At 40.7% G+C, this 26,480-nt stretch overlaps 2 protein-coding genes and 2 long non-coding RNA genes across 16 annotated transcripts in view; 3 read left to right on the top strand and 1 right to left on the bottom strand.

Moving 5' to 3' along the window:
• The window catches only part of LOC127508363 (NACHT, LRR and PYD domains-containing protein 12-like), a 47,072-nt gene extending 39,434 nt beyond the window's left edge, over window positions 1–7,638 (top strand). For all 11 annotated transcript variants that reach the window (XM_051886209.1, XM_051886216.1, XM_051886217.1 and 8 more), the window contains one exon: window positions 6,543–7,638. In XM_051886209.1, coding sequence (XP_051742169.1) covers window positions 6,543–7,093 — 551 coding nt within the window. In that variant the 3' untranslated portion in view covers window positions 7,094–7,638. The remainder of the gene's footprint in view (window positions 1–6,542) is intronic.
• LOC127508366 (uncharacterized) lies at window positions 154–5,998 on the top strand. The gene is made up of 3 exons (XR_007928780.1): window positions 154–282; window positions 326–497; window positions 5,841–5,998. It is a non-coding gene; the product is annotated as an uncharacterized LOC127508366 (long non-coding RNA).
• LOC127508365 (uncharacterized) lies at window positions 492–5,786 on the bottom strand. Of its 3 annotated transcripts, XR_007928779.1 has the most exons (6): window positions 5,644–5,775; window positions 5,408–5,514; window positions 4,590–5,192; window positions 1,247–3,808; window positions 860–1,203; window positions 492–773 (listed from the first exon to the last, which is right to left on the bottom strand). It is a non-coding gene; the product is annotated as an uncharacterized LOC127508365 (long non-coding RNA). The 3 variants fall into 3 exon arrangements; XR_007928778.1 differs by having other exon boundaries at window positions 4,590–5,557; window positions 5,644–5,786; XR_007928777.1 differs by having other exon boundaries at window positions 4,590–5,514; window positions 5,644–5,748.
• Window positions 7,639–11,401: 3,763 nt separating the features above from the next.
• Window positions 11,402–19,546, top strand: LOC127510141 (transmembrane protein 235). The gene is made up of 4 exons (XM_051889630.1): window positions 11,402–11,901; window positions 12,748–12,825; window positions 13,427–13,564; window positions 17,466–19,546. The coding sequence occupies exons 1-4, from the start codon at window positions 11,721–11,723 to the stop codon at window positions 17,738–17,740; spliced, it is 672 nt and encodes a 223-aa protein (XP_051745590.1). The 5' UTR covers window positions 11,402–11,720; the 3' UTR covers window positions 17,741–19,546.
• The last annotated feature ends 6,934 nt before the right edge of the window (window positions 19,547–26,480 follow it).

The following is a 26,480-nucleotide window of genomic DNA, read 5'->3' as shown; positions in this document are numbered from 1 at the left end:
CAGTGTTTGTTGTTTTGTTATTAAGTTTGCTTGAAAAAGCCACATTTACTGATCCACTATTTAACCTTATTATTATTATTATTATTATTATTCTTAGACTAAATTTCTAAATGCTGCTCCTCCTAGAGTTTAATCTACATCCACCAAACTCACATCTATCTATCTATCTGTCTATGCACCCTAAGCAACTGCATAGCAACACCCTAGCAACCACCCAGAATACCCTAGCAACCATATAGGAACACACTAGCAACCACTCAGAATACCCTAGCAACCGCATAGGTACACTCTAGCAACCACTCAGAATACCCTAGCAACCGTATAGGAACATACTAGCAACCACCTAGAATACCCTAGCAACCACATAGGAACATACTAGCAACCACTCAGAATACCCTAGCAACCGTATAGGAACATACTAGCAACCACCTAGAATACCCTAGCAACCACATAGGAACATACTAGCAACCACTCAGAATACCCTAGCAACTGCATAGGTACACTCTAGCAACCACTCAGAATACCCTAGCAACCGTATAGGAACATACTAGCAACCACTCAGAATACACTAGCAACCGTATAGGAACACACTAGCAACCACTCAGAATACCCTAGCAACCGTATAGGAACATACTAGCAACCACCTAGAATACCCTAGCAACCATATAGGAACATACTAGCAACCACTCAGAATACCCTAGCAACCACATAGGAACATACTAGCAACCACTCAGAATACCCTAGCAACCGTATAGGAACATACTAGAAACCACCTAGAATACCCTCGCAACCACATAGGAACATACTAGCAACCACTCAGAATACCCTAGCAACCGTATACGAACATACTAGCAACCACCTAGAATACCCTAGCAACCACATAGGAACATACTAGCAACCACTCAGAATACCCTAGCAACTGCATAGGTACACTCTAGCAACCACTCAGAATACCCTAGCAACCGTATAGGAACATACTAGCAACCACTCAGAATACCCTAGCAACCGTATAGGAACACACTAGCAACCACTCAGAATACCCTAGCAACCGTATAGGAACACACTAGCAACCACTCAGAATACCCTAGCAACCGTATAGGAACATACTAGCAACCACCTAGAATACCCTAGCAACCGTATAGGAACATACTAGCAACCACTCAGAATACCCTAGCAACCGTATAGGAACATACTAGCAACCACCTAGAATACCCTAGCAACCATATAGGAACATACTAGCAACCACTCAGAATACCCTAGCAACCACATAGGAACATACTAGCAACCACTCAGAATACCCTAGCAACCGCATACCCACACACCGCGAAACGGACCCGTATCGGCGTCCACTTGCGCGCAGTGACGGATCCGCAACGAAGGCGGATCGCGGACCCGCCGTGGCTCCGCGCTGCATTCGCTCCGCATCCGCGATTAAAACCTTACCTCCGCGGCGGGTCCGTTTGGGACCCGAAAATTGATACATACATCCGCCGCGGACCCGCAACGGACTCATAAAAATCCTGGCTCATCAGGCCTGGGTCCGTTTTGGACCCGTTTATCTCATTTTCAAAATCCCTTCTGTACTTGCTGTAGGATAAAATAGGATAAAACTAAAACTATCACTAGGCCTAGGCTACTACAGCAATATAGGCCTAAGCTTAAATCTGCATTGCCTTGTATTTTTACCCTAACAATATTGTAAATAGGCCTAACAGAAAAGGTTCAAGTCAAGACAAGACATGAATTTACTGTACAAAAGTAATCACTACTCAATGGAAATATAAAATTGATATTTATATTTATGTTAAGTTATTGGTTATAGCCTATTCTGTTTTTGTTAAGTAGCCTACGTTGGCGAGGCTACTCTACATTCATTTTGTGGTCAAAACCTAATTTAGTGCTTTATAGGCCTAGGTCGGTGTAAACATAAAATATTTTATCTATTAGGCTACACCTTCAATGAAATGCACAGCTAAAATATCAGAAAATGAATAACTGGCGAACGACAAGAAGTTCAATAAAAAGGTTATTTATTGCTTATTTTTCCATTTGTGTGGATGGAGGCGGGACACGTCTCCTCGCTGCCCGATCCGCCGCCAGGTTGAACCACCTAAATTGCGTGCTTGGTGACCTCCACATCCGTGGCTGACTGTGTCACCGTGTTTTTCCTCACAGCACCTGTAATCAAACAGACAGATATGTTTATGTTTATGGTATGTAGCATCCAAAGCCAAGTATGCTCACACAATACAATATATGAGAAAGGCATTAAGGAGATTAAATTAAAAAAGAAACATGACTTACAAAGTCATAAACAGGGTTGTGGTGGTTAAAATAAGAGGTGGGTAAACTATGAATTCGTGATCAGGGTAAGGTGTGCTGCGCCTTTTGCTATCGGATGTTTAAAAAAAAGACATCCAAAATGTTCAAACAATATCAGTGGTATTAAATGGTTCCTTGATCAGAGCACATATTGTATGTGGATAAATCAGTGTGGTTTTGTAATGTTTTAAGTTTGTTAGGGTCCTACATACATTCTATTTGGAGGCAAACTCTTAACATTACATTACATAAACTCTTAACTAGTGCTGGGCAGTATGACCAAAAATTTATATCACGGTATTTTTCGAAATGATATCAGTTTCACAGTATATGACGGTATTTTTTCCCCTATGCATGACCGGGCGTTAACCACATTTTCTACTGATTGAGAGAGGAAAAACTGCAGTAGATTGACTAGAATGCCCTGTTTTACTGTCATGATGAGTGAATATTGTAGAAAAATTCCACACTAGAGTTAATACAGGTTTACAAAGCCCCACAAAATGATGCTGTGGGGAGACAACAACCAATAAAACACAGACCTGCAACACACTCATTACAGACACATGAATATTAAAATATGACCATAGGGATAGAAAAAAAAAAAAAGAGTTGAGGGCACCTTAAGCATTTTAAAAATCTAGCCCTATATAACAACAAACTGCCAAAACGAGGGAGAAACGCGGAAGAACATTTAAACTGTCTAAGGATATTTTCAGTACATTTAAGAGCACTACAGTCTCTGAATAAATGACACATGTAAGTTTAACACAGAAAGAATAAAGCAGTTAAATTTTTGCCCATTCTTCTTTGAATTGTCAGTGTATTTATTAATGTATTTATTAGTGACAGGCTGCGCTGCGTTCCGAACGTTGGTTAAGCGACACATACCGGTATTGCGGTATCATCAAAATTCATTTCATAACAAAAATAAATACCGGCATTCGGTATGAACCGGTATACCGCCCAGCACTACATATATACCTATCAAAATTAGACTAATACAGATTGAAGTTGCTCTGTGTTACTTACGTTTGGATGTCAGAACCTTACAAACTGTAATATTAAAAAATAATTTTGCAAAAGAAAATAACATGCATGGTGATAGAGGTAAAATATTTTGTGGGGGTAACACTTTGGTATGGGAAACATATTTACTATTAACTTTTGCCTCAAACTCTTAATATGTTGCTTATTAATAGACAGTAAGGTAGTTATAGCGTTTAAGGGTGGATATCAGGTAGGATTTAGGGATGTTGTAGAATAAGGTCATGCAGAATAAGGCATTAATATCTGCTTTATAAGTAATAATAAACAGCTAATAAGCAACTAGTTTAAAGTGAGAATTGTTTCCCATACTAAAGTGTTACCCTTTGTGGAAAAAATGCGTATTAAGTTATTTAATGAGCTTTCTCAGAGTTTCATAAAGTTTCTCTTCTGTCAGCAGCTCTTCCCCCTCCGGTGTTGTAGAATTATTTTTTCACTCCTGAAATCACAGAACATTTTTTCTTCAATGTGACTGGTATTAAATTAAACATTAAATGTAATCGAGGTAATTTGTTTACCATGATAGATCATTTCATTTCGTTTCATTCGATTTTCGCGCTTCCTGTAAGTGATGTCAGTACAGCAGTTTAAATAAATTAGCTCACTTCCAATTACCCATTGACAGATTACCAACAAAACCTTAACAAAACTATCAAAGCCTCTCTTCTGAACATAAAGATGTGATTAAAAACGCAAACTTTCATAAGAGCTCAGTATATTAGCCAAACAGTTCTGAAAACGGTTATGCTAACAGACTTTTTCGAAGAAAATAAACTATTTCAATGAAGTAAATATTCGACAGAAGCTGTCAATTACAGGTAAGAAACGTATCCAGAACAGTTTTATATTATTTATGTGATTTTAGGGACTAAACTCACCCGAAAGCAGAGAAAACAACAGCGAGAGACGGAGATTTTGCAGCTTGTCCGTTACTGCCTTGCCGCGTTACCATGGTAACTTCTCCAGTGTTTGAATTTTCAAAGCACGCGCCTATTAAAACACGTCAAAGTCACGCAGCATTTACATAAACATCTACCATTACCAGTTTATGACCTGATCTGTTTATTTTGCAGAGGATGAGATATGTTCAGATAATTTGGATACAAATTCAGATAAATTGTGATTACAAACTGCCTGTAGTAAACCGAGTGCCTTAGTAAGTTTTAAGTGTCACAGAATTAACAAAAGATTTTTCTAATTTACTTAAAGTGAAAACTTACCTGAAAACCACAGATGTCGCCGGAGTCGCCATTTCTCTCGTGGGTTGCAGAGATGAATGGTCACGCGCAAACAGATAAGCGCGGCATCGGCCTGCAGTCGTAATCCGACCCAAAGCCGACAAGCTGGAAATAGAGCACTGACTGAAGACACGCGCCTATGCTTGGCCGATCCTTCTTAGATGTTACAGATATGAGGCCGAAGTCGGCCACACGTATGTGTGCTATCTGGGATTAATATACATGATGATATCAATAAACTTACTCAAGAGGGTTCAGCGCAACCGTGTCCCAGCAAAGAAAGTCTCCACTGATACGACTCTCGTCTCGGCTCTTGGTGTACTGTGGTTCAACCGTTACAGTAAAGGCGCGTGCACGTCCGCGGATCCGACATGGGTCCGCTCAGGATCCGCTGATTGACAGTAGAATTTACGGCGCTGCCTGGAGGCGGAGCTGATCCTCTGGGCGGCGCCAAACCGAATGTGACAGTCACGCGGGTTTGGCGACTTGAATGCGGATCCGCCTAGGAGTCTCCTGCTGTGTGGGAACATACTAGTAACCACTCAGAATACCCTAGCAACCATATAGGAACATACTAGCAACCACCTAGAATACCCTAGCAACTGCATAGGATCATATTAGCAACCACCTAGAATACCCTAGCAACTGCATAAGATCATACTAGCAACCACCTAGAATATCCTAGCAACCATATAGGAACACTCTAGCAACCACCTAGAATACCCTAGCAACCGCATAGGAACATACTAGCAACCATCTAGAATACCCTAGCAACCGCATAGGAATATACTAGCAACCACCTAGAATACCCTAGCAACCACTCAGAATACCCTAGCAACCGCATAGGTACATTCTAGCAACCACCTAGAATATCCTAGCAACTGCATAGGAACATACTAGCAACCACCTAGAATACCCTAGCAACCGTATAGGAACATACTAGCAACCACCTAGAATACCCTAGCAACTGCATAGGATCATACTAGCAACCACCTAGAATACCCTAGCAACCATATAGGAACATACTAGCAACCACCTAGAATACCCTAGCAACCGCATAGGTACACTCTAGCAACCACTCAGAATACCCTAGCAACCGTATAGGAACATACTAGCAACCACTCAGAATACCCTAGCAACCGTATAGGAACATACTAGCAACCACTCAGAATACCCTAGCAACCACATAGAAACACACTAGCAACCACTCAGAATACCCTAGCAACCGTATAGGAACACACTAGCAACCACTCAGAATACCCTAGCAACCGCATAGGAACACACTAGCAACCACTCAGAATACCCTAGCAACCGTATAGGAACACACTAGCAACCACTCAGAATACCCTAGCAACCGCATAGGAACATACTAGCAACCACTCAGAATACCCTAGCAACCGTATAGGAACATACTAGCAACCACTCAGAATACCCTAGCAACCGCATAGGAACACACTAGCAACCAGTCAGAATACCCTAGCAACCGCATAGGAACATACTAGCAACCACTTAGAATACCCTAGCAACCGCATAGGTACACTCTAGCAACCACTCAGAATACCCTAGCAACTGCATAGGAACACACTAGCAACCAGTCAGAATACCCTAGCAACCGCATAGGAACATACTAGCAACCACTTAGAATACCCTAGCAACCGCATAGGTACACTCTAGCAACCACTCAGAATACCCTAGCAACCGTATAGGAACATACTAGCAACCACTCAGAATACCCTAGCAACCCCATAGCAACACCCTAGAATCTCTCTCTGAATCTGTTTCTCTCGATCGAATGTTTTTTCTTCAAAATCTTCAAACTTTAATCTTTTAATCTTCTTCAATGTTTCTGCTCAAACTTTCTCTTGACAATCTTTATCCAGTTGTAAATGTTGTTGTTGTAAATGTTGTTGTTGTAAATGTTGTTGTTGTGTTCAGACGCCTGTGATCTCACACTGGATCCAAACACAGCACACCCTCGACTCGTTCTGTCTGAGGAGAACAGGAAGGTGACGCGTGTGGGACAGAATCAGTCGTATCCTGATCATCCAGAGAGATTTGATGTGTATAATCAGGTTCTGTGTGGAGAGACTCTGACTGGACGCTGTTACTGGGAGGCTGAATGGAGTGGAGGTGCTGTAATATCAGTGGCTTATAAAGGAATCAAGAGGAAAGGAGGGATTAAGTGTTTGTTTGGACGTAATGAGAAGTCCTGGAGTCTGTTCTGCTCTGATCACGGATTCACTGTCTGTCACAATTGGAAGGAAACTGTCGTATCTTCTGCTCGTTCAGTCAGTAAGAGAGCAGGAGTGTTTGTGGACGTGTCGGCCGGCACTCTGTCCTTCTACAGCGTCTCTGACACACACACACTCACACACTTACACACATTCACACACACATTCACTGATGAACCCCTCTGTGCTGGATTTAAACTTTATAATGTTAACTCTTCAGTGTCTCTGTGTGACATTAAACAACACACACACTGACTGACTAACAGACACACACACACACACACACACACTAATATTTTAACTATTAATATAAGTTTAAACTGCTCAAATACTTTGTGTAACTGAATTGATTGAAATTAAACCTGAAAACATCAATTTAACTCAAATCTCTTTAATTTAATTTTAAAACACACTGAACTTGTTTCGGTTGTGAAGGACGAGGAGGAGCAAGAATCCAGTTTCAGCAGTTTATTTTCAAACACAAACAAAGATGATCCACACTGAAATTCCAGACAAAATCCAAAGACTGGGAGAAGGACAGGGTTCAATGGGAACAAACCAGGATCTAGTTACAGTCACAGAAACACAGAAACTCTTTAAATAAATCAACATCAGTGTTTTCTGCTCATCCTCCACAGAAACACAGACTCGACTCTTCACTGCTGACACACAAAACTCAGACAACAAACGTTTGATGAGGCGTTCATGACTTTAATTTGAGTTGATCCTTTGATCAATGTTGTAAACGTCTCTGTCTCCTCTTGTTTGAGTGATAAATAAAAGAATCTCATCTTCTGTCATCTATTATTCAACTTCTCCTGATGTTTTAGGATTTTACTGTGATATTGATTCAGTTTTGAGATATTTCAGTCATAATTTTGGTATGGTGACATCTGAGTGAGTCTCGGTGCGCTGATGTCTAAACAAACTCCTTCAGCGGATCCTCCAGAAGATCTCCGTTCTCTCGGAAATAAAATTCCTCATATTTTAATGTCCGCCCTTCTAAAATATTCTTGGTTTTTGCATAAACTGCAGATGAAATGTTGTCCAGCTTCTTCCTTAGACAAAAACAGTAAAGTATGTGGAAGTCAGTTCAGTTTATCCAGAAGAAGTCTATAAGATAGTGTGAAGCGAGATATCAGCTCTACAGGAGCGTCTACACAAGACAGCTGATGTTGATTCAACAGGTTGTTCACTGTTAGTGTTTTTCCTCTAAAGCAGGGGATCCAAACTCCGATCTGGAGGGACGCCGTCCTGCAGAGTTTACGTTCAACCCTCATTAAACACAGTTGAAACTCCAGCAGTTGAGTTTGTGTTCCTGCTGTAGAAGATGATTGTGAATCAATCCTGTGCTGATCTCTCGTCAGCCAAACTCCTTCTGTACAGATGAGTCCAGATTAACTGGAGTCTTTGCTGTTTAATGAGAAAACAACAACAAACACAGACTTGGACTTGAACAGGTGATCTTATCAAATTAAACTGAACACACTGAGAGTGAATGAAAGAAATTCTGGACTAATAGCTGAAGACTTTCACCAGAATGACATCAAAGCTTCAAATAAACGTCGTGTCACAAGTACACATAAACATGAATCATCAAGAGTCACTTTTCAAAAGTTGATAAAAGTTGCCAAATACATTTTAAAAACAGCTAAATTTGTTGTTAGGTGATTTTTGAAAAGAAAAAAAAATGTTAAGGTACTCTGAAAAGTTGTTAAATCTATAGTGTTGTCAGCAGTGCTCAGGAGACAGTGACCTCTGGTGGTGAGGAGAGTGAGCCGCAGCTTCAGATTAGTGTCTCTCTACAGATATTATTCCTCACTTGTATCTCGTTCACAGACAGTATTCTCTGTAAAGATGTTTTTGAACTAGATTTTTGTGACAAGCATTATACAATACATTTAACTTCAAGATGTTTGTAGCAAATCATAATGTAATAAAGCACATGCCACATTACTCTAATATTGGGTAGAAAGTTACACTGCCAAGTCAAAATACAATGTAAATATATTCCAGAGAATATTTTAATAAATTGCTTTAATGACAAATCTGTATACAAGCCCATTAATAATTTCATGTTCTTTTAGATACATTACATGTACATTTATGCATTTGGCAGATGATTTTATTAAAAGTGACTTACATTGTATTCAAAGTACATTTGATCAGTTTGTTCATTTCCTGGAATTTAAAGCCATGATCTCGGCATTTCCAGAAGAAATCTTTATTGTTTATTCACAGGACAATTTCTGCTGGATCACCTAAAATCTAAGTAACAAAACAAAAATATACAATAAAATAATAAACACAAACTATATAGCGCTATATAACAAGGTACATGCTTTATTGAGGCCATTATTATTTACTATATTAAACTGTCTTGATGTTAATATTGAAAATACAAGGTTTTACTTTTTACGCGGACGATACTGTCATCTATTGTTCTGCTCCTACAAAACAACAAGCTCTGGCTGATTTACAATCTGCTTTTGATATTATTAAACATAAATAATATACTTTACACTTTAAAACTGGTTTTAAATGTTGAGAAAACAATATTTATGTTGATTTTTATGTCAAATTCCAGAACTTCATTAGATAGTTTCATTGCTCTTCAGACTTTTCAAGGGAAATTGATCACATTAATGTCTGAATATAAATACCTGAATCATAACTGATGACACATTACAGTTTAGTTCACACATTTATTATTTGAAACAAAAATTAAAGGAGAAGCTAGGGTTTCATTTTAGAAATAAGTCTTGCTTCTCATTTAATGCAAGGAAGAAACTTGTGTCTTTTTTTACTGATTATGGGGATGTAGAGTTTCAGCACGTCCTTCTTCTCTTCTCTCCTCCTGATGCTGTGTATCATGATGCCTTAAGATTCATAAGAGACTGTAAATTCTCAACACTTCATTGTGTATTACAGTATAATAGAGCTGCTTGATCTTCTCTTGCTGTTCGGAGGAAAATGCATTGATACTTAATGATATACAAATCAATTTTGTGTTTTTTTACCACCTTATCTCTGCTGTTTGATCCAACAAAAAGCAGTTTGTATTTACTATTTTACTAATTATTGTGTTCACAAACTTCTTATAATCTGTATGTATCTCCTGCTAGAACTAAATTAGGTAAAACTGCCTTTAAATTTGCTGCACTCTTCAAATGAAACTGAGGCGAAATCATTTGGTCTTTTAGTAATTTTAAAACACTCATGAGTGCTCTAGAGAAAGATTTAGTGATTTGCAAATGCTTCTAAGGCTGTACTTTAAATGACATTTTATTGTGTGTTGTTGTTTGTTATGTGTATATATGTCTGTCTTGACCAGGACTCTCCTGTAAAAGAATCTCAGTGAGGTTCTCTCCTGGTTAAATAAAAAAATAAAAATAAATACACATATAGACATTACACATACAGCTTTATGTCATACATCATAAAACACACCTGCGTCTTCATATTTCATGTAAGTATTTACAACCAAAACTGCATTTAATAGAGAAGCTCTGAAGCGTTTACAGTCCTGTGTTTAGAGGCTCTGTATCGCCTGTAAAGGGAGGAATTTAGAATGTGAGAATAATCAAACTGTTACATGATCCTGGACTCTTGTGTGTTTTTGTTTCTGTTTCCTGTTGCGTGTGCCATCTTTGTAGTCCATTGTAGTTTTTTTATATAGCCCTTGTGTTTCCTTGTTCTTTGTCAGTTGTTGAATGTATGTTTCCTGCGTGTTAGTTTCCCTCTGAGTTCTTTGTTTCTAGTGCTTTGTTTTGTTTTTTCCTTTCTTTAAAAAACCCTTTTTGCATTTAGAGTCACTGCCTTCTGCTGTCTTCCTTTACTCACTGTCTGTCTGTTACACAAAGACATCCTAAGGACATTTCTCTCAAATAAAGCAGACAACCCTAACCGTCACTTGTGAAGTTGTTAATGTCATTACTCTGTTTGTGCTGCAGAAATGAAAACATACAGCTGACTTTGTATTTTAGGAGTGGTGTCTCTTGCAAGGAGATCGTCTTTGACTTTCATTTAGCATTAGCTTCATATGAAACTTTGCATGTGTTCATTACTGTCCTCTCCATTACTGTCATCCTTTCTGATGGTCACTTCCTCACTGAAAATAAGCATACTTGGTATTTTTGTCTTGTTTTACAGCATATTTACTAAAGAAGCAAAATTATTTAAAATATAAAGTCTTGTTCTCTGAAAAACGTATCAAAATGTATTGAATTTATGGTTAAAAATAGCTGCCACTAAGCTAAGAAAAAATTTAATTTTAATTCAAAGGGAAAACAAATTTATATTTCTACCCTATTGTCAGATTATTATTTTTTTCAGCAAAAACATACTTATCCAGAAAACAACACTTAATATCATAAGATTTAAGAATGTGTACTGGAAAAAGAAATTGTGTGCATATTTTCACCTGTTGAAATGAGGAACAATCTCTCTCCTGACAAAAACAACTACAGCAGGTTAACAAAAGCTCTACACTATATATAATATAGGCCATTATATACAGATTAATGTATTTACACTAGAAGGAAAATGAGAAACGAGCTCGTCTCTGAGGTGAGAGAATGAACCACAGTGAGTGATCGCAGCTGAAACTGAGGAGAGAGAATCGTGTGGATTCAGTGTTCAGAGGATCTGCTCTCACTCCAGATACAGCTGTGCAGGAGAGATGATGCCGAGGAAAATCCCAGAGTTTTTTCATCCAGCATGTGCTGAGAGCTGATTCTTCCTTCACCCTGGACACAACTGGAGTAATAAAGACAGAATGATGTGCTTTAATGTGTTTGAACGAAACTCTCCGGGCTTCAGAGGAACTGAATGGCAGTAACAGGCGCTCAAATTCAATGAATCATAAGAGGGATTTGATCTGATGAAAATGAACTTTGGGACAGTTGTCATCAGTGCGGGTCTGTGCGGGCTGCTCAGCTTCATCCTGCTCGCCGTGTCCATCGCCACTGATTACTGGTACATTATAGATGTGGATGAAGGGAAGAACTCCAGCCTGGAATACAGCAGCTCCCACTCCGGACTCTGGAGGATTTATGAAGAAGGTGAGATGATCCACACACACAACCCGAGCTTAGTTTTATGTCCGATTTTATTACGCAGCTGTTGCTCACATTTATATTCTTCCAATAATGTGAATATCTTGACTAATTCCTCAGTTTGTTGCTGTACACAAATATACACATGAATATTCATTTAAAATTAGGCTAAATACTGAGTATTACTGAAGTACATGAACTTAATGTGCTATTTGTTCATGACCATATTAATGAGTCAAGCATATAGTGACATTTAATGTGTATAACACATTTTATATATGTATAATAAGTGTTACCACATTTCTCCCTTCTCTTACTGTTTAGCTCGTCATTTCATGTGCCTCATTAGATTAAAGTATTTTTAATCTCATTTTAATCACAGCATATAAAGTGACAAATGGTTCTACTGGCTGGAAAGAAAGTTATTTCTCAAATGTTCACAGATTCAGTCCTCTTCACTGGCTGAGGCTCCATTATGTTCATAATTAATGTCTCGTTCAGATCTGTAGCTGTTTCACGGCACTAGAGACTATTAAAAAGAGAAGCAGTTCATCACAGGACTGTAAATGTTTAATGTTACACACATTGTGATGACAGTTACTGAATCTGTTGTATGAAAGGACTGTTTTCCATTTCACTCTAACTGCTGTAAAGATGATTTCTTTCCTCAAACACAAATGCTGCTTTTCCTTTTAAGAAAAGAAACCTTTAAATGCTGTGTGTTTTATGGCTTGAACTTGTAGGCTGTAATAGCATATAAAAAGAGATAACCAGGAAAACTGATTCACAAGCAGCTCTGCATAATGAGTGTTTCCAGCTTTGACTTGACTGGTGTTTCAATGTCACCCACAGGAGAGAACGGCAGTTATCATGACATCTCGTTCTACACGGACACCTCCGACCACACGGAGCAGGAGAAGCACCTTTTAAGTGAGTCTCTGAAAGCCGTTGACACATTAACCACAATCAGAGAACGACACTGGGAATAATAGGCTTGTTATGTGTGGTTAGTGTGTTCTCCGTCTCTTTAAGAGCTTTATTCCCAGCACCACATTCAACCGCCCCGACCATCATTGGCCTCCCTCATTATGAGGAAGATTGTCCAATTATCAGAGGTGATGGTCTTTGATTATAATGTCACAGTAGGGGGTGTGTGATATTGACCAAAAAAAAAAAAAAGATATCTTAACAATATTACATATCATAATGTAAGACATAAACTGGACTTGAATTTTGGGTTCATTCCAGCTGCATTCTAATCTACATCACACAGTGAAAGTTTGCAGCTCTCAAGGTGTGTTTTTGTTTGTTTTTTGAAAAGTGAGTGACATACTTGTTAATGTTAGCGTGGTTAAAACAACAATTATGATATTATCATAGACAATAGATATGATGCAATATTATTGTACACACTTCTAGTGGTCACTCGTTCAAACTCACTGAAATTGAAAGGACAAATTGGCCCCTGAACTCCAGCTCTCTTTAAACTCTTGAGTTTGTGGCATGTAATAAAGGCTTGTGTGTCTCTCAGACTTGCACAGGGTCATAGTGGTCCTGCTGCCGCTCAGCCTGGTGCTGCTGGTGTTTGGGGGCATCTTCGGTCTGGTGGCGTCTTTGGCTCAGAGCTGCACTCTCCTCACCTGCATCGCTGCTTACTTCCTCATCTGCAGTGAGTGTCATTAACAGCTACATCAGACATCGACAGATAGCAGCTGAAATGGCATGAGGTCTCAGTGGAGTTTGAGTTGTTGTGTGCAGGTCAGTGAGAGATGTGTTTCGGGGCTCAGTCAATGCCACACATGGATATAAATCACAATGGGAAAGAAAGAAAACACAAAATGTCAGGTGCTCCAGCTGAGTGCAGCTGTTAGGAGAACTGGACACACACAGAGAGGGTTTAAATAGATGTGGAGGTTTTTAGCTCAATAATAAATATACACAAAGCCTGCAGTAATGAATAGTAATGCAATCAGCAGTTTTTACAGAAAAGTTTCTACATTTAATGCTCCTATGTCTGTAAAGGTGTTAAACTATAATAAAAACAACATGATTTGATTCTGTCTTTAATGACATAATTAATTCACACGCTCATTACACTGTCACAGCATCACAATAACATAAATCATGATTGCTACAGTATTTCACATGAGTTGTTGTAAAGCACATTTTAGTTTAGGTGGGAATTACATCTATAGGCTTTTTTGTCAGTGTTCATTCTGTCCTCAACATTATTGTGATAGTATTATTGGTTATGTTTGTTATGATGATGATGGAGTGTACTTTGGGCTCTTTTGCAGCACTGTAACAGCTGCTTGTGTTTCAGCCTGAGCACAACAGAAAACTGAAGAGCAGGTGAATTAAGGGAGGGATGGAGCAGAGAAAATGACTAGGATCTGCACTGAGGTCACCACAGACCATCACAGCTTTTTATTTGTGTTCTTGTTTTCAGTCCTGTTGATTGAAGCTCCTGAGATCATCATTAACCTTCCCCAGAACAATGTTACAGAAGGATGTATACATGTGAGCTTTGCACAGGTTTCTATGTTAGTATAGTTTAGTGTGCTTATCTAGTCGCTTTTATTAATGCTGATGTAAATTATTGCAGTATTTGGGCCATTGAGGACTGAAAATACACGATTGATGGATTGGAGTAAAACAGTGGAAAGATTGAAGTCTCACAGGAGTTTACATGAGTGATCCCATCTGTAAACATAGCACTTTTCTTCACAAAAACACGGACATGAGCATCCCTCTGGAATACGGAGACATGACAGAGAGGATGATGGTGATGGTGTTTCCATCTGCTCACGCCTCACACACATTTGCTGTTCTCCAACTCTCACAAAACGTGAATAGCCTCACGCCTCCTTTCACAACACTGATGAATCATGCTGCAGCAGCACCTAATCAAATACATCTCAAAGCCCTCTCTGATGTTTGGAATTCTTGCGTTGATAAATTAATTTAAGCCAGGAGTGCATCATCAGACATTGTGTCTCTTTCGCTCAGTTCAGCTCTCTTCTGACACACTCAGTCAGTCTGTAACACTGTGAGTGTTGCTTTTTTTATAAAGAGCAGCTCATGACCTCCAGGGTGTTTGTTCTTCTAAGAGCTGCTTCATCTCTCTGGTTTTAAAGCTTCTCTTCAGATCAGACAGATAAACCATTGTGAAAAAAGTGTTCTTAATTGTATTGAATTAAGTATTGAATTAATTAAAGGTTAGTTCAGACAAAAATGAAAATTCTGTCATTAATTACTCACCCTCATGTCGATCCAAACCCATAAGATCTTCGTTAATCCTCGGAACACAAATATATAGGAGCTATCTGGCCTCCAATAGACTGCAACACAAATACCACTTTTAAGGCCCAGAAAGGTTGTAAAGACATTGTTAAAATAGTCCATGTGACTACAGTGCTTCAACCTTAATGTTATGAAGCAATGAAAATACTTTTTGTCCACAAAAAAACAAACAAAAATAATGACTTTATTCAATATTTTCTTCTCTTACATGTCAGTCTCCAATGCAGTTGACGTAGTAAACACAGTGCAGCGCTTCCGGGTTCCAAGTCAGTATTTTTGTCTGTTTTTTGTGCACAAAAAGTATTATCTTTACTTGTAACAATGTAACAGCTTTACTAACATAAAGACCATGCTGGACATTGAGTGGAATGAAGGCCCATGGACCAGACGCTGGAGGGAGGAGCCAGGGAAAAGCCAACTGAGAGAGGAACCAGGGAGGAATCAACTGAGGGAGGACCCAGGAAGGTGACAACTAAGGGAGGAGCTAGGGAGTGACTCAGAGGAGAGCACGGATGAAGGTCCATGGCAGAACCGATGGAAGGAGGAGCCAGGATTGAGTGGAGCTGGGAGTGGTAGAGACCCAGGCATGACAAAGACCTGGGGTGACACCGCAGGTGAGGAGGGTTGAGGTGGAACCGCAAGTTAGTGGGACCAAGGTGGAGATGGGGGCTCGGCAGACCAGGGTGGGGTGGATGGGACTGAGGACAATGGCAGAATCTGAGGGAAGGAGTATCCCGGCGAAGCCAGAGGGACGAAGTGTAGCTGGAGACTCTGAAGTCTGAAGTGGAGCCAGAGCAACAATTGACCAAGGTGAAGCCAGAGGGATGAGGGAGTCCAGCCATGGACCATGGAAGAGCACAGTGAGCATGGAGCTGATGGGTCTGAAGGCCAATGTTGCTGGACTCGAGGAACTCCTCCACATATAGTCTTGCAGGGGATGGCCATCTTGTGCAAGGGAGAGGAGACCCAGATAGCAGCATTGTGTCAGCCCAGATCTGGCCCAGACCTGACATGCATGGAATGATGATCCGGCCCACATACCATGTGGGATGAACACAAAAGTTTTTTTTATTTTTTATTTTTTTATTGAGAATTAACAGAGGTTTAGATGTTTAGATGAGAGAACTGCTGCTGGGTCCATTTATCTAATCTTGGTCCAGTGTTCTGTCATGGTACATGCAAGGCATGAGGATCTCAACTGCAGCAGATTCACTTTTATTTATAAAACAAATAAAGCTAGTCAGAAAACTAATGCAAAGACAATACTGGACAGTGAGTGGAACTAAACTGAGTGCTGAAATACACAGGAAAGAACAAACAGAACAAGAAACAGGTGCACAAAGCAATCAGTAACCATGACAACAAACACGGGTATAATCAGTAACCTGGGAAACTGAAAAGAAGCAGGAAAATGGGGAATAAATGAAACAAGGGAGGAGACAACTCGAAAGCAAACAAAGCAAACCCTTCTGTTATTAGTTGTGTCAGTTCATTTTTTCATTTATCTTCTTAAGAGAACAATGAATTGTTGATCAGAATATCTGACCTGAAATGAGTAGAAACAGCTAGACGGCTGAAAAATTATGTTTAATTGCAGAGCAGCAGGAAAACCTCACCTCTGTTCTTCCTCTTGTCTATTCTGAGTGATTGTGAAAGGTCAGAGCTCCTCTGAGCTTCATGTAAGTGGGTTAATTATGGTAATAATGACTGAGTTCATGACGGTTCCCTCAAACATGGTCTTCTCTCCTCTCTCATTAATACTCTTACCACTAGCCTGTGTCACCATCATATTCTGTGCTTGCGCACTGCTTATTTTCACTGTAAATGAAAGACTCACGCACTTATCCCAGTCAAGATTTTGTATCTACAATGGGACCTGTGTTCAGGACCGTTGCTTGAACTGATGGAACCCAGGATGGGTTTTCATGGGGGGTGTTCCTAGTGCACCAATTTTAACAATATTCATGTTGATTAAAATGTCCAAAGAGTAACTTATAAATTAAATATATATATATATATATATTTACAAGAAAAGATGCAGCATAATTTTACAGGAATCACATTGGCAGGAAATAGTGTATCAAATATCCTTGTGAAAATGAAGTACACTTCAGCATACTTTCAAAAAGAATACTTATTATGGAAATAATACACTTTAAAAGACTATGTGTAAAAATGGAAAGTACTGCTAAGTCTGTTGCTGTCAGATTGTTTTGTGAGCTGAAGTGTGTTGTGAATGGAGTGTAATGACTGCTCTTTGTGCACAGGTCTGCTGACGGTGTCTGGTGTGAGCATCTATATCAGTTACTCTCAGCAGGCTTTGGAAGAGCTGCAGCTCACGGTAGATATGGAGTCACTGGCTCACGTCCACATGTCCTTCGGCTGGTCTCTAGTCATGGCATGTCTGTCCTTCTGCCTGGAGCTGCTCACTGGGATCCTGCTCATTCTAGCGGCCCGTCTCATCCACCGGCAGTGCCACCATGAACCTGCTGCTGTGTTCTCCATGAGCCAGAGTTCACCACAGATGCTGAGACTGCAGTGATGATGATGATGTTGTCTCTATTCACATGCTTTTCATCCACAGTTTGATCAGGAAATGAGTTTGTGCTGTGTCAAAGTTGAAATGAAGAGTGCCGGGTGGCAAATGAGACAGCTGCATCAATTATTGAAGGAGAGGCTCACTCGAGGACTGCAAAATTTGTCTGCATCACTCGACTGTTTCTGTGCAATCACGTTTTCCTCAAGACTTCTTGAAACACGTTTTCCTCTGCTCACCAATGTCATGTGTCATGCGCTTATGGTATATAACATGATGAATCAAGCCATTGAAGCTTTTACATGTAGTATCTCAAGACACATTTTTACAGAATAGTGTATTTTTTCCCCTTTTGTCAAACAACAAAATAGTTGATATTTCATAGTGGTGTATCTGTCAGATAAGTAATGAACAATTTTGGTAAAAGTATATACAGTATATATAAAAGTTCAGGGTCAGAAAGATGACACGACTTTTTCAAAAACATTAAAAAAAGTCTTTCCGACCCCAAACCTTTGAATGGTAGTGTATGTGAAACCCATACACCTCACCCATATGTGCTTATTGTATATTAATTCTGTTGCTACTGATTATAATGAGCCAAGTTTTTAAATTACTTTACTTGTGGTCACACCGATACTAATACATTTTATAGGAGTTTTAATACTATACGGTGACCAGGAGGGGACATGTTCGGTTCACTTAGTTTTGCTATGGCTACGACATATTAACTCATGGGAACGTGATATCTGATATGTCATGGCCACGAAATCATTTTGTCGAGGTAACACATCCTTATGTTGTGCGATGCGATGTGAAGTCAAGATGCCGATGTTGAGGGAACGACATATTTTTCTTGTGGCCACGACTTCTATTTATAATGTATATTAAAGGCCTACCATTATATTAGGCCTATATCATATTGCGCTCAATGTTGCCTATAGACAGCGTTCAAATGAAGTTTGTTGTTATCAGTAAATGTTTAAAGAATGTGTAAGAACATAAAATAATATAGGCCTACAATATATATTTTTTTGATCCATCCCATCCCACAGCATTTTAAATCACTAATTATGTCTTTTTTATTTATTATTATTATTAATATTATTATTATATAGGCACCTATAGCCTAGCCTATTAATTACTAGCCAAAATAAAATTCAATATAGATATAACCTAATATGTTAAATTTCTGTAAAGTGAACGCCTATACAGAAACAAGCTCTATTGACATAACTGTCGGGCATTTACAGTTTTTACAAAACATAGGCTATATGGTAGCTACTGAAAGTAGGACTATTAGATATAATACCGAACGTTAATTGGGTAAAGAGATAATGAGATCAAGTGGAAAATAATTGAAATATATACAAATATTAAACAAACAAAAATAAGATAGCCTACATACTGTATCAGTGAATGGATTTAAAATACTTTGGGATGAGAAGATTTTTTTTTTTCTTTTTTGTAGCTTAAATATTTTTTTAACATAAAAAAAAAAAAAACAGTCAAATGACTGGCTGCAATGACTGCCAAACAAAAAAACGTAAAAATTAAAGTAAACTGTCCTAATTTAAATAAAGTGAAAAAAAAAAAATTACAGAAATTTTCATTAAATGTTTTACAGAAAAACACTTATTTTACAGTTATTACCTGAATTATTGTGATCTAACACCTTCACTGTAAACTGCAAATCTCTTGCAGTCAGTCATTAGTTAGCAATAGCACACATGCATGAGCTAATGCCTATAGACATCACTGCACTGGCAAATACACAGTTACTTCCTTTAAATAAAGCAACATGCAGCATAACCAATGTTTTCTGGCTCATCCTGGACTGAAGCACAGGCTCTATGCTTCAGCATAATGGTAACCTCACAAAACTCAGACAACAGAAACCCTTTAACTCCCAACAGAACATTAAACACTAACACAGCGATCTCAAACTCAGCTTCTGGTGTGCCACTGCCCTGCAGAGTTTAGCTCCAACCCTAACTGAACACACCTGATCCAACTAATCAACTTTTTGAGTTATCTTTTTTTGAGTTATCTTTTGAGCTGATATCTTTCTGACATTACTTGTAATGTTATTTAAAGTACATTATGATAAATACTTTGCTTGTTACATATATGTGCAACATTTCATCTGTAAATAAATTATAAATGTTAGCTAGTTTATGTTCATTACCTGTCTAGCTATGAATGTTTATGCTAAAATATAATAAAATAATGGTTTATATTTAAAAAAACAAAAAAAAAACAAACATCTATCACGTGTCGTTATGTGTAGTGAGTTGGCTCACGTGATTTTTAGGTTTTGCGCTTCAGATCTTCCATTAAGGGAGCATAGTGAGCATCACTGCTCCCTGGTTTTCATGGTGCATTGTGGGACTTCTTAGGAATTGAATGTTTCAGTGCCCTGAAAGGATTCTGCAATTGAGACAGCCCTTAAAATGGCCAGCTCTTGGATCAGTGCCCTGACTACTGACCTAGGGAGCTGATTGAGACGCGCCCACTGACTCGGTTCATGTACATGTTTATTTAAACTAATTTGGCTTATTTTCGTAGTTCAACCTAATCAATTAGTCTTCTATTTCAATTGTAAATGATTATTTTATTATTAATTAAGAGTTAACAGAGGTTTAGATGTTGATGTTTTATTGAAAATGATATTTTTTTTGTTTGAAGTCACCATTATGGTGATCAGTAGTTTATTTAGTTGGGCTCTTGACCCTAGACTTTTTATCATAATTTTTTCTCTTTCTGCTATAATTGAGTGTTTATAAAGTTCGTTTATTAGAGCAAAGAAAGCCTAGAGAAAATGTGGTCAAGTGTTCACTGATTTCATTCAGAGTCTAAAAATCTGATTATATGGATGTATTAGTGATAATATTAATCCTGTGACATTTCAGCATGCGATTCAGCAGTATTGTGAATGATGGACACAAACAATAAAATAAAAGTCATGTTTTTTAAAAAAAATCATGGAATTGTATTATTTGTGTACTAATAAGATACATTAATTATACATTACATTAGCAATACATTAATTTTTTGATGTGTCTCTATGGTCTTGCCTTTTTAGAGTTAAATTGCAGTTTGTTTTATTAATGCTTAATAGAAAACGTACTCGGTTACTAACGTAACCTCGGTTCCCTGAGATACGGAACGAGTACTGCGTATGGGGAAAGGTCTCCTTTTTCCCCGTTACTGAAGCCTTTTTCAATAACGCAGTGTAACTGCATCGTCATTGGTTCACTCATAGAAAGTTGTTGAACCAATGACGGCGCGGCATAGCTGCGCGGCCTATGGCGACAAAGCGCGCGAAGAAGCCCGCCAAAAGAGGCGGGGCTTACGGCTATATAAGCAGGCATTTCGCCATTGGATTTCAGGTCATACGACTGAAGCGACGACACTGAAGCCGCAGCCTCGTGGCACGGCATGTAACGCAGTACTCGTTCTGTATCTCAGGGAACCGAGGTTACGTTAGTAACCGAGTACGTTCCCTTTTGATACTTCACTCGTACTGCGTATGGGGAACGAATTCAACCGCGCCGTGCCACGGCAGGGAACGACTGAACTTGTCTTGGACACCGTGAGGGAACCAGTGGACAAGTGAGAGGGCCGGAGCCGTCGAACCCATGTGTTACACTTGCAAGAGAGGAGCTAACTCCCGGGGTGGCATGAGGCGGAGCTCGATAGAGGCCGCTGTATCATACCGAGAGGACCCGAGCTTGTAAGGTCGGGATATCCAAGTTATAAAATCTGACAAAAGTGGACGGTGAGGACCAGCCGGCCGCCTCACAGATGTCTTTAATAGGAACTCCACTGGACCATGCCCAAGAGGAAGCCATTCCTCTAGTGGAGTGGGCTCTAACTCCTATGGGGCAGTTGAGGCCCATAGAGGAGTAGCAAAGAGCAATAGCGTCGACTATCCAACGCGAAAGATGTTGCTTTGAGACCGAAGACCCTTTGGTGCGGCCGCCAAAGCAGATAAAGAGCTGATCGGATTGCCGGAAAGGCTGTGATCGCTCAACATAGGTCCTCAATGCCCTGACAGGGCAGAGTAATTCCAGCTCTCGCTCGTCCGATGACGGAGGAAGCGCTGAGAGGGAAATGACCTGTGCTCTGAATGAAGTCGAGAGCACCTTAGGAACGTAGCCAGCTCGGCTCGCGACTGGGCCAGAATGAGCCAGTCGTCGAGATAATTCAGAACACGGATTCCCATCTGTCTCAGTGGGGAAAGCGCTGCGTTCATGCACTTGGTAAAAGTGCGAGGAGCTAGGGACAGCCCGAAGGGAAGGACTGTATATTGGTAAGCCACGCCCTCGAATGCGAATCTCAAGAATCGTCTGTGACGAGGGGCTATCTGGATGTGAAAGTAAGCATCTTTCAGGTCCAGCGAGCAGAACCAGTCCCCGGGGCAAATCTGCGCGAGGATCTGCTTCAGCGTTAACATCTTGAACTTCCGTCTCATGAGGGAGAGGTTCAAGACTCTGAGATCTAAGATGGGTCTGAGACCGCCATCTTTCTTGGGAACCAGGAAATAATGACTGTAGATCCCCGACACGCTCTCTGAGGGGGAGACTGTTTCTATAGCTCCTTTCCTCAGTAGAGTCATGACTTCGGCTCGGAGGACATGAGCGTCGTCCGTGTTTACTGAAGTCTGAAGCACCCCACTGAAGCGCTGGGGCCTTCGGGCGAACTGAAGCGAGTAGCCCCGAATTATGGTTCCCAGGACCCAACTTGACACCCCGGGAATGGCTTGCCAGGCCTCGGCCCGCGTGACAAGGGGTTGTATGGCATTGGATGACGGACCGCCGTTCAGGGGCCCGTTCCGTGAAGGCCTCTACCGCTGGCCCGAAGAGACCGGAAGGAGAGACCGGGGCGTCCAAGAAGGCCGTCTTGTCCAGGTCCTTTATCTCGGTCAGGTTGAGCCACAAATGGCGCTCGAGCACGACCAGGCTGGCCATGGATCGTCCAATGGCCTGGGCTGTGGCCTTTGTGGCACGCAGGGCTAAGTCAGTGGCGCTGCGGATGTCACGAAAGGCAGGTGCATCAATGCCGGACTCGTCCAGAGAGCGGAGGAGCTTCGCTTGGAAAACCTGGAAGATCGCCATGGTGTGCAGCGCTGAGGCAGCCTGGCCTGCGGACGCGTAGGCTCTGCCAACCAGGGCAGAGGTGGTCCTGCAGGGCTTGGATGGAAGGGCCCTCTTCGTCTTCCAGCCCACAGCCGCGGGGGGACAGAGGTGAGCCGCCACTGCTTTATCCAGGGGCGGTAGGTGCTCGTAGCCCTTCTCTTCAGAGCCGTCCACAGTGGTGAGAGCTGAATGGTGCGTAGTGCGTAGGCGGGCAGAATAGGGAGCGCACCACGACTTTGTCAGCTCGTCGTGCACCTCTGGGAAAAACGGGGCGGAGCGTTGGCGAGGGGCCTGGCGACGACCCGGCAGGAACCACTCATCAAGCCTGCTCCGCGATGGCTCTTCTGGCGGGGCCCATTCAAGGTCCAGTTCCTCCACTGCCTTCATGAGGACGCGGAAAAGCTCGGCGTCCATGCCCGGCTTGCAGTCAGTGGGCTCCAGCGAGGGTAGGTGGGCAGGGTCCTCTGAGTCACCGGCCCATCCCTCTGTTTCAGAGGCCGCGAGAGACATGGAGTCGTCGAGCGGCTCTTCGTCCGATCCGCCAAATGAGACGAGGTCGCTCGCATCTGCAGAGGGACGCAGCTCAGGGCGTGAGAACAGGACGGGGGATTGCTCTCTAGTGGGAGAGGGCGAGGCACGCGGGGGCTGAGCTGTCTCTTCCTAGCCAGCTCGCGGGAGGAAGAAGACGGGAGGGCGCGAGCGGCGGGACCGCTTTCAGTGAAGAAAGCGATCCGCGAGCGCAGAGAGGCTAGACTCATGCTCTCGCAGTGAGAGCATGAGGTCCCGGTGAGCGCGGCCTCTGCGTGGGACTTGCCCAGGCAGCCAACGCACTCACCGTGCCCGTCGTCGTCATGCAGAGGGGCTCTGCATGTGCCACAAGAGTGGCGCGGCATTTGCAGCTATGCCGCGCCGTCATTGGTTCAACAACTTTCTATGAGTGAACCAATGACGATGCAGTTACACTGCATTATTGAAAAAGGCTTCAGTAACGGGGAAAAAGGAGACCTTTCCCCATACGCAGTACGAGTGAAGTATCGAAAGGGAACTGTTCTGTTGTAACACTGTTATACAATTTATAACTATAATTTCATTTACCGTCTACAGTAAGCCATGTTGAAGTGCCAAAATAAACATTACTTGTGACCATAATTTTAACCCTACATATTGTATATCTCATTTCATTCTTTAACATAATATTATGTATGGAGTTATTTTTAATGATCTGTACTGTCTGCTCATTATTACACAATCTCTGGCATCCATAAAGATACTTTGCAAAGCATATACCAATTTTAAATTAAGCTAGTTATAATTATGTTTTCATTTGAGGTAATTATATTTATTTCCCTACGGCTTAAATTTGATTAAATGTCCAGGATGCACCATGTGATCTCAATTTAAAAAAATAATTTGTCAGTAATTAACCAATGTGAGTGATCAATTTAGGAAACGTGTCATAGAAACAGAGTGAGCCATTTTCTTGAGCACAAAAGAGTCAATTTTCATTCAAATTTCCAGAAGGAACATCTTCTCAGAAGATTAGAAGTTAGTCTAGACTGTATTATCCTGCATTATTTGCAGGGAAATATGTCTGTGTAATAATATTAAATTGCGACTGGGTTGTTGTAAATCTCTGATTGCTGCTTTGGAGGCCAAAATAGCTGCATTCAAGACACCATTAAAAGTAAAACCCATGCTCTTAAGTGAAAATAAAGGCTGATAAATGGTCTGGTGATAAATGGAACGAGAAGTGTGCCTGAGCACACTTAAAGTTTCTCTCCATCACCTACACTAGAAAATTTATTCTATGAGCAAACAGGCCTAGAGTATTGCATTGTTTTTTTTAAAAAAGAAAGATTTATAAATGTGGTTGCTTGGATTTCTTACTGGCCCAAGTCAAAAGAGCCCAAAAGATAAGTGTAAATGCATTTGGAGGCGGTCCAAAATGGATTTGATCAGGAGTAAATGCAAACATGTTATATTCAGGTACACAAGAAATATTTCATGAGGTCATGCCGCAAATAATATAAATCAGTTCGACATAATTTTGCTGTGTGTTCTTATTTTTTTGCTTTTTCTTCTGCTCTCACAATGTTAAAAATACAGTAGATGTTTATTGTGAACAGCTCACCTGGTTTACTGTTTGGAAACTTATTTCTCCACAGGATAAAGAAACAAAGAATTAAAGAAAAAATATCTCAGAAAGTCAATGAACCAACTACTTACCACTTACCACACAGTCGAAACGGTGGTCCTACTTTGTACAGTGACGGAGGTTTAAAGATTATCAAGGTCTTCGGACCAAAGAGAGCCATGATCATGATCATCATGAGAGCATGATCATCTCACAGTGTGTTTGCTGCTGCGACCTACGTCTACTGACTAGCCAATAAAAATGCAACATGAAATGGCGTATTGATTATTGTGACATGGCGCTAAAACTTAAAACTACTTACCTCAAGCTCCATTTGCAAAATTGGCATGCCAAGTTGGCCTCTTTACCCTAGCCATGACCGCGTCCATATTCTCCTCTTTCGCTTCCTTCTCTTTTTTTTCAATGTGTCAAAGTGCAATTCATCTTTCTCTATTTGTTTACCACTAGCGCATAGTGATGACATTATGTTCTTCTATATTAACTTGCCTCATAGCCTACAATTCAATAGGTGTCATACATACATGTCGTACCCAAGTTTATTAGATCCATGTCGTACAGTGCGATTTGTAATGATCTTATAGGATCGGCATTAGTGACAGAACATGACGGCTCTGGCTACCCAACTCTCTGCTCATGATAAAATAATACACTCTGAAAATGATGTTGTAACTGAAACCCAGACTCGAATATGGTGTTAGAACCCAAAGGCAGAACAACACAGAGAAGAATACAGTTGAGTAACAACAACATGTTTGTAGATTGAATGGATAACTGAGTAACTTTGTGTATCACCAGGAATTGGAGAGTCTTGGAGAGCCAAATCACATGAATAGCATACTGGTGACATGAGGAGAGGAGAGACAAAGAATGGAGATCGGTGGTAAGCACTGATGGAGTTCATCAATGAGCAGGTAAGTATCTCTTCCATGGGAGACCAGACACAGACTGAGGAGTATGTGTGGCCTTTGTGAAGGAGCTGATTGATGTGGTGATGAGGGACAGGTGCTGGTGATTAGTACTCAGGGGAGCGTGAGGACTGAGTGCATGTGGCGGGAGAGCCTGGTGTGTCCGTGACTGCTGATTTGTTCAATGACTTGAAATATACCTTCATCCTTAAAGGTGCAGTATACAATATTGACAACTAGCAGCTGAAATGGGTACTGCAGTCCAAATTCAAAATATTGTAGAGAGTTGTTTTTCCCGCCCCTCCTCCTCAGACTTGACGCTCAGATTAAGGACACACAACAGGAGCAACAAGGCGACGAGACTTACACACTGTAAGTTGATGAGTTGATTTATTCGTGTTTTAATATATTCCCATCCATAGAGCTTTTTAGCTTAGTCTTTTTAGGTCTTAGGTCTTTTTAGAATCTGCAATCTCTGACCTAGTTTGTTTCCTGGCTTCCATGGCTGCAACTCTGTGTTTTCTGCCAAATGGCAACCGGGGTGT

The sequence above is a fragment of the Ctenopharyngodon idella genome, chromosome 3 (assembly GCF_019924925.1).
Source record: "Ctenopharyngodon idella isolate HZGC_01 chromosome 3, HZGC01, whole genome shotgun sequence".
Taxonomy (NCBI): Eukaryota; Metazoa; Chordata; class Actinopteri; order Cypriniformes; family Xenocyprididae; genus Ctenopharyngodon; species Ctenopharyngodon idella.
Note: the sequence above shows the minus strand (reverse complement) of the source record. Positions and strands in the feature narration are given on the sequence as shown.

Coding starts and splice junctions, on each gene's coding strand:
- LOC127510141 (XM_051889630.1), top strand. CDS start 11,721: ATGAAAATGAACTTTGGGACAGTTGTCATCAGTGCGGGTCTGTGCGGG. Junction 12,826..13,426: donor GCAGGAGAAGCACCTTTTAA/GTGAGTCTCTGA, acceptor TGTGTCTCTCAG/ACTTGCACAGGGTCATAGTG. Junction 13,565..17,465: donor TGCTTACTTCCTCATCTGCA/GTGAGTGTCATT, acceptor CTTTGTGCACAG/GTCTGCTGACGGTGTCTGGT.